This window comes from Kryptolebias marmoratus, linkage group LG3 (genome assembly GCF_001649575.2).
Source record: "Kryptolebias marmoratus isolate JLee-2015 linkage group LG3, ASM164957v2, whole genome shotgun sequence".
In the NCBI taxonomy this organism is placed as follows: Eukaryota; Metazoa; Chordata; class Actinopteri; order Cyprinodontiformes; family Rivulidae; genus Kryptolebias; species Kryptolebias marmoratus.
Window position 1 is genome coordinate 17,372,781 of NC_051432.1, and position 7,690 is coordinate 17,380,470.

Sequence of the window (7,690 nt, forward strand, 5' to 3'; positions counted from 1 at the left end):
GTACTGTCAGTTTGAGCGCCGCCAGGGGGCGCCGTTTTCTGTTTATAACAAAAAACGACGGGAATTCAAACAGACGAAGAAGAAGCTAACAGCTGTTAGCTAACCGCTCATGGCCAAAGTGAGCGACATTAAGAAGGTGTTTTTTGTTCAAAATAATTAACGTAAAGACACTTCACAAACTCTAATGTTCTGGGGTCAAAATTTTATACATCTCTCTGCAACAAGTGGTGAGTATTTTAACAGAAAATAACTTAACTGCCACTGAGTGCTAAAGTGGCTACATGCTAACCTTTAACCCGACGTTAGATTGCAGCTGTTGTTGATTGTTATCGCTGAGTTTTCTTGTGTTTCTGTCAATGTTCATATCTAGAGTTTAATTCGTCGTCTGTTAAAAACGCATTGAATACTTGGACAGGAGGTGGCATTAAGGTTTGTAATTTCACAGAGTAATGAACTTTATGCGACAAAGCCTCGTTTGTCACAGCGAGGTTACAAAAAAGATAAGAGTTGAAGCGTTTCTTTATTTAGCTGGTTTCATGAAGCAAATAACTGCAGACTTCAAAGGTTGTGGTTTGAGTGTCTCAGCTGCAGAAATTACATTGATAGGCAACTAAATGTGCTGTTCAAATTCTTTTATGATTGCACAAAGACGGATTAAGATTGAAGATTATACACACACGAGTTAAATGTACAGAAAATGGATCAGTTCATCTGACTGTAGTGGATGAACCCTGGTACAGTCACTTTGGAGGTATGTGTGGGAGGCAAATATCTGTTCAGTTATGAAAACAAAGTCAAGAAAGTCATGTGATAAAACATAAACATGGTGCAGAAAAATGGCTGCAGATTTTAAAATGTTTGACTTCAACAGATGGCTACAAAATTGACATCTAGAGGCAAAAGCCAGGCATAGTGAAGGTTGTAGGTTTGATCTGTCTAATCTTAACTCTGCAAAGTAATTCTGGGATTACACAAATGGAGAAACAGATGTATCTGGGTAATTTCTGTGCTGCCAGTAGCCACACACAATGTTAATGAAGTTAAAAGAGACATGCTATGTTCTCTTTTTTACAAAATGGCACAATTTCCTGATTCATAATGAGATGTGTGTGTGACATCTTTGGTCAAATCTCACTGTAGTCTTTGTTCACACAACTCTGGATTAGTAACTGTTGCCAGAGTTTTTAGACATTAAACATTAATTTACCCATACTGGGTTTTTTTCTCAAATAATACCCATTACACTCAACCTTGTATCTAACCTAATAGCTTAAATAAGCATCAATCTCCTACTTCTAAAAATAGAGTTAGTGCAACTCCATTTGAAATTGAAGTTGTTGCTTAATAAGGATCATTTTACCCTTCATTCGAGAAATCGAGGTAACCTTTTACTGACAGTCTGAGCAGCTCATACACTTGTGTTTTGGGGGCCCTTATATCTGAAATGATCCAAGTGGCTCTGCTGTGTTTTCCTGTTCTGAAGTACCTCGATGTACGTGCTCTAATGCAACAAAAAAGCTTGAATAAATTTGACCCAGATAGTGTGACTCAGTCAGCCGTGTGTTGGGTTTATAAATAGAGCGTGCTTACAGTGTTTGTATCCTGAACCTCAGGCAGGAAGAGAGTTCACGTCGTTCACGTAGTCCAAATAACGCCTTGTGTAATTTGTGAATCTCAAGTGCCTGGAGCAGATGAATACGGGCAGAGGCGGCGCACGTGTTGAGGCTTTAATATTCAACAAGGTGTTTGGAACAGAATTGTAGAATGTGTCTATGAATAAGAAATTGGAGAAACATGCTCCTAATGTGGTGGATGATCTGTTGGAGGACAGAAAGCCATTTTATTGTCAAACCTTGTGATACGTTGCAGCAGGAAAAAGTTACTTTTTAACATCTGTCTGGTTTAGTGCTGAATAAGACACTACGATGGATTCTATTTTTAGTTTTATTCTTACTGCTGTGGACATATCATCTGAGACAAAGATTTCCTAAAGATTTTTTACCTCTTATTAAACCGATTTCCTCAACTGATCGGTGTTTATTTTCAGGTTTTTCTGTAAAGACAACTTCAAATAAGCACTTTGTCAGAACCGTCTCTTACAGGCTATGCAATCCTTTTTGTTGTTGTCGTTTCTAATGTACACAAATTCGCCACGTGTGCATAACGAACGTGGAAGCTTTGACATTAGGAGTGGGGTTGATGAGATCGAACCTTCAGCCTCCTGATTGCTCTTCTTTCTGAGCCACAGCTGTCCCAATGCAGTTACATGATTAAATGACAAAACAGCTGTAATTGTAATCAGTTGGGCTTACTGAAAAAACAGATATGCAATTTGTACTAATCGGGATGTTCGTGATTACAACTGGGTCACTGTGCATCTCAGTACACACACATGGTTTTTAGTTATTTGTCACCTTTTTACATTCTAAAAGTAACTTTCTTTACATTCCTCGCTGTGCGCCCAATAATCAAATGAATTGAGACTTAGTTAGGACCAGCTCCAACATTTACTGAGGTCGGAAGAGCAGCTGCTGCCTTTCAGGCTTCATGTCAGAAGTTTGTGGTCACTCTGGAGCCATTAGTCACCATTAGGTTGGTGAAGCAAATTTACATTTCAGTGAAATCCTTTTCTGCATTTTAGAAAGAGACGAAGAGAAAAAGCACAGTATCCAACCTCATAATTTATCCTTGTGATTTTGCAAACATACTATGTCCTTTTTTTCTTTTTTTAGGTGTAAATGCTAAATGTTTTCAAAAACATTTATAGAAAATGGATTTGTCATCATTAAGAATGCTGGGATCACTTCCCAATTAATGTGCTTCAAGTTTAACAGCTTGGAGTAAAAAAAATGTTTCCATGTAACAGTGATTGTTCTGAAATGACTAAAAGATTCAGTTGTTTCAGTAACGGACGGCTCCCAGGTTTAGAACATGTCGACTGACTGGTCTGTAATTAAGAACGTCTGTATTTGTCTTGTTGCAGTACTTCAGTGCTGGTTTTACATGAACTAAAGAGATGTTAAATGTCTTCAGTCTGGTTTTCATTTGGAAAACTGTAGATTCCAGTGAGTGTTTTTCTTTAGCTGATAGATTTTTGTATCATTTAAAATGTTGTTGGTCCAAACTCAGCCATAAATGTTTGCTACAAAACATTTTTAACCCATTCCGTTTGTATTTGGTAATTAATTTCCCCTTTTTCCTGGATTTGTTACCTTTCTCCCTGTTTTATTATCATAACTATGCTACCTGTACACCATGGGATGTTTTTATAAATATATGGCGGCGCACAGCCTGGCATACATATTTGCTTCACAAGTTATTTGACTTGAAGAAGTGAACTTATTTCTAAATAGTCATTTTGAAAATGCAGACATTTTTTTTTCATTTTGCTGACAGTTATCTGCTTCTTTCTGTTCCTTCACTGGATTATCTTGATTTGTTTGGGTTTTTTTCTTTCAAAGGGTATCCACGAGAAGGAAGCGATGAACTTCCAGAGCAGTCGGAGGAGAGGAGAAGATGGCGTTGCCATGGTGATTGACTTCCTGCTGTCTAACGCTCGGCTGGTTCTGGGAGTTGGTGGAGCTGCTCTGCTGGGCATCGCCACGTTGGCAGTGAAACGGGTGAGTGTTTCTGAGGTTGTTAGTACCACAGCAGTACTTCTTACTCGTGTGTAAATATGTACGTGTCCGGAGGTGTGGATAAAGTTTCTGAGTCTTCTCAGTTCCAATTCACTTTTCAACCCTGACTAAAATCTTAAACTAATAATGTTTTTTTTTTAAGTTCAGCAATAATCCTCATTATTAATCACTATCTGGAGTATCATTTGCATGTGATGATTTAAAAATAATCCAAAGACTCTTCGGTGTGGTGCTATCCATTTGCCTCTACATGTGTGCTTTCTGTGTTTGTTCATCCATGACTTCCTGTTTGTGACGGCGAGTTTTTTCTTCAGCTGATCGAGCGAGCCGGCCGCGCAGCAGAAGATGAGAAGGTGGAGCAGAAGATGGCGGAGAGCTGGGAGGAGCTGAGTTTAGTTTCTGCCTCTCCAACGCTCATCAGGAAGGGCATCGAGGGTGTGGTAATGAAGCATGTTGCCAAGGCAACCAGACAGCAGAAAGGTATTTGATTTAAAAAAAAAAAAAAAAAAAAGTAGCAATAAATAAATCCTAAAACTGTGCTTTGCATGTTTCTTATTTTATCGCTGTTGTTCTTTATTCAGACGACCTCTGCCAAAAAGCAGAGCTGTCCTCTCCTGAGCTGCAGCTTAAACCTGAATCAAAGTCCAAGAGGCTGCAGCTGTGTGAGCTCACGTTGCAGGTAAACTCTGACACTTAGATCTGAATTTAATGGATTCACTCCTAACAGCTGCACTGTGATGCTGTCAGCTCATTATAAATGAATGTTTAACATCTTTTACTGCGTGCAGTGGTCAGTAGATACTGTATGTTTTAATATGAAGGATGGAATTGGCCAAACATCCACACTGATCAGCTGTAAGATTATAAACGCTAATTGTTAAAGTAACTTACAACAACTCATCTAATTAGAAATCAGTCTGCCGAGACAACTGTATTCTGGCATTAACACCAGGTTACACTTGCAGTCTGCCTAAATGTTTATGCAGAAATGTCATTATGGTATGAGCAATTTTAAATAAAAATCTCCTCTCCTCTGTAAGACAACACTGTAGTTGTTCCCGGAGACTCTGTGGGGAGCAAAGAGCTGCAGCCACACCTCACCAGTGGACTCCATCTTCAGCTGGACCCACGTCAGTCTGGCTTCCTTTGCCTTATTTTCAGCTGATCTCCTCCAGGTCTGCTTTGGCCTCCAGGCTTTCCTCTTTTCCCCTGGGCTCCAGTCCAGCACTTGTCTTCAGCTGGTTTGTGTAGCACGCGTCCTGTCCAGACCCACTGTCCTTTCTTCACATCCATTCTGATCAGCTTCTGGCCAGTTCTTGTTCACAGGTCTGCATCGGAGATCTTCTCAGGCCATCTTGTCAGCTTGTGTTGATGAACATCTGAAATTGTTAGTGATGGTGCTGGTCATGTGCCACGTCTAAGATCTATGCAGGACTGCTTTTGTTGTGGAGGGGCAACAAAAGAAGACTCAATCTGGATCTGTGACCCATCTGGAGGACAGCAGTGTGTTCACCTAGTCTCCAAGTTCTACAAATCCTTGTCCACACTGTGGTCAGAGCCCTTTTGGTACAAAACTTCACCGTGAAGTTATGACGTTATAGCTGCTCTGTGTTATTTTAGTGTCACTGCTTGGAATATAAGATTCAAATCATATGAAAACCACTCCTGTTTTACTGCTCCTCTTTAACAGCAGTAATAAAACAGGCTTATCAGGACTCCTCACTGCAGAGCCCATCATCTTTCTTCTTTAAGTCTGCTTGAAGCCACAAAGAGATTAAAAAGCTATGGCCACCTTGAATTTTTCCCAGTAGAGTTGTTGTATTTTCACTCATTTATCTAAATAATGATTGTGTTTCAGATCTTGTTGCTCATCTTGTATTGCTTGTCTAAAATAGTTTAACTCTTTAATCTGCTATAGGAGCGTCTGCAGCAGTATTATCACACCAGGGTGGCGCTTGCTCCATGTGAGGTCCAGCGGGTTCAGTCTCTGGCTCTGGACATCTGCATGGAGATCCAGGGCTTTCTTCACAGCAGTCATCCCGACATGCCTCTGGGAGAAATGAGCCTTGGAGGTTCTCTGCTGGATGACTTGCAGGTATATTTCCCACATCTAGGATGGGTTGTGGCACAGCAGGACGTTGCATAAACCCCACCTGAGTGTTGTTTTCATAAGAATGTGTGTGTGTAGGTGGTCAGCGCAGACCACGTGTCGCTGCTGGTGCCCCTGCAGCTGGACGCCTCTCTGTGGCGCCTCATCCCCGGGGAGGAAACGCTGCTCACACACCCTCTGCACTGGATGGTCCGCCGGGTCAACCTGGAGTATTTCCCCCGAGGACGCAGTTACTGGGACAGGTATTCAACACACGGATTAAAAACTGGATCAAAAAGCATGAACATCTTTTTTATATTTTAAGGTTATTTTGTTGCATTATTAAAATAAATTGAATCAGATTCAGCCTCTGATTTAGTTTTACATCATCATAACGTATTTAAATTTACAAGTGGAGCAGGAAAGAGTGACACGCCCCAGGAAAATGGTTCATATTTGATGTTCAGCACGTTACTCGTCCCGTGTGTCATAGGTATCTGGTGGGCGGTTACCTGTCAGCAGAAGCTGTAGTGAACATGTTCACTAAGGCGGTGATGGAAACGGTGAACTGGCTGTCGATCAGCAGCACTCTGGACTGCATCGTCAGACCTGTGCTGGGAGGGCCGGACCTGAAGCTAGAGATCAGGTGTGTGTTTGCTGTTTGCAGTCTTGTTTTTATTTACTGTCAGTTTTTTCATTGAGCTTGTACTGCAGCCAATGAGACTTTTTACACTCTTGAAAAGTTATATTTTAGGTTGTACTGGTGACTAGTTCACCACAAATTAGACCAGTTCTTAAAATATTAATGTAAAGTGTTGATTTGTTTTTATTTACTGTATATAGGCATTTTGACTTTGTTACATTGAGGTTTTGCTGCATTGCTCTGTCTGAAACCCTCCATCTTTGTATAATGCATTAGGCCTGACAGCGAAGAAGGATCGGAGTGCAGTGATCAGCCTCTGTTCGTCTCCATGTTGCCCATCCTGAGGGAAGGAGATGTGGTTCTGACGGCTCAGCCTGAGCTCACCTCTCCTTGGGTGAACGCCTGGCACCTCTCCCTCTACCCCTGGGAGACTCAGCGTTTGGCTCAGCTCGACTCCGCCAACAGCGGCTGCCGCAGACACACGCTCAAAATCCTCAAGGCGGTGTGCCGACTGAGCCCTGCTCTGCGGCCGCTGGAGGCCGCCCCGCTGGCCAACGTCATCCTGCACCTCAGCGACGGCGAGAGCGACTGGTCTGAGAGCAGCCTGGACGTCAGATTCCAGCAGTGCATCACCGAGCTGATCGGCCACCTCGAGCAAGGCGCCTTACGCAGTTACTTCAAACCTGCTGTCAATCTGCTGAGCGGCTTGTCAGAGGATGAGGTGGACCAGATGGGCTTCATGCTCTACTGCGCCGTGTCAGAGCCTGAAATACTGTTCATCTAACCCCGTGCACATCCACGCTACTCCGCTGCAAAGGAGAGCGGTAAAGAGACGGCAGACAACAAATCGAACTGAACGGGTTGCAATAGAAGAAATGTGCCAAGAAAAAGAACACGTTTTGAAGTGTTTGAGGATGCCTCTGTGCTGCTGGTCCCTTTTTTATTTTGAGTTATTGTTTCACTCATTAATCATTCTTATTCTTTTTCCCTCCTAATTATTTGTCAGCGTGCCGTCCTGTTTTCAACATCCTGTATTCTGTTAAATCTCTGACCTATGCACAACAACAGAGACAACTTGATGAAAACCTCCTCAAATCGCTGCACTTACTGTATCAGATGGCTCTGATTATAACTTATTTAATTTATTATACTGAGATTTCAGGTCTTGGAGCATTTTTGTTCCTCTTTAACCTTTTGTCTGTAGGCGGTCTTTATGGGTAAATAAACCCTTTCAGTCCTGCAGTCAGTTTTAAATCATGTGGGCATATTTCAGTTGTGTTTGGATGACTGGAAGAGAAACTTTGTGAGAGAGTGAATGAA

The 7,690-nt window shown here is 41.9% G+C and overlaps 1 protein-coding gene across 2 annotated transcripts; it reads left to right on the plus strand.

The window, feature by feature from the left end:
• The first annotated feature begins 64 nt into the window (after positions 1 to 64).
• Positions 65 to 7,627, plus strand: mief2 (mitochondrial elongation factor 2). Of its 2 annotated transcripts, none has more exons than XM_017430397.2 (8): positions 65 to 227; positions 3,462 to 3,620; positions 3,953 to 4,118; positions 4,220 to 4,317; positions 5,557 to 5,733; positions 5,827 to 5,990; positions 6,221 to 6,373; positions 6,647 to 7,627. In XM_017430397.2, the coding sequence occupies exons 2-8, from the start codon at positions 3,483 to 3,485 to the stop codon at positions 7,152 to 7,154; spliced, it is 1,404 nt and encodes a 467-aa protein (XP_017285886.1). In that variant the 5' UTR covers positions 65 to 227; positions 3,462 to 3,482; the 3' UTR covers positions 7,155 to 7,627. The 2 variants fall into 2 exon arrangements, with proteins under 2 accessions (XP_017285886.1, XP_024859379.1); XM_025003611.2 differs by lacking the exon at positions 65 to 227 and adding an exon at positions 293 to 429.
• The last annotated feature ends 63 nt before the right edge of the window (positions 7,628 to 7,690 follow it).

What these genes read in the sequence shown, in the direction of transcription:
- mief2 (XM_017430397.2), top strand. Translation starts at nt 3,483, where the DNA reads ATGAACTTCCAGAGCAGTCGGAGGAGAGGAGAAGATGGCGTTGCCATG. An exon ending in CCACGTTGGCAGTGAAACGG is followed by an intron (nt 3,621 to 3,952) that starts GTGAGTGTTTCT and finishes TTTTTTCTTCAG; the next exon opens with CTGATCGAGCGAGCCGGCCG. An exon ending in CTCTGCTGGATGACTTGCAG is followed by an intron (nt 5,734 to 5,826) that starts GTATATTTCCCA and finishes GTGTGTGTGTAG; the next exon opens with GTGGTCAGCGCAGACCACGT.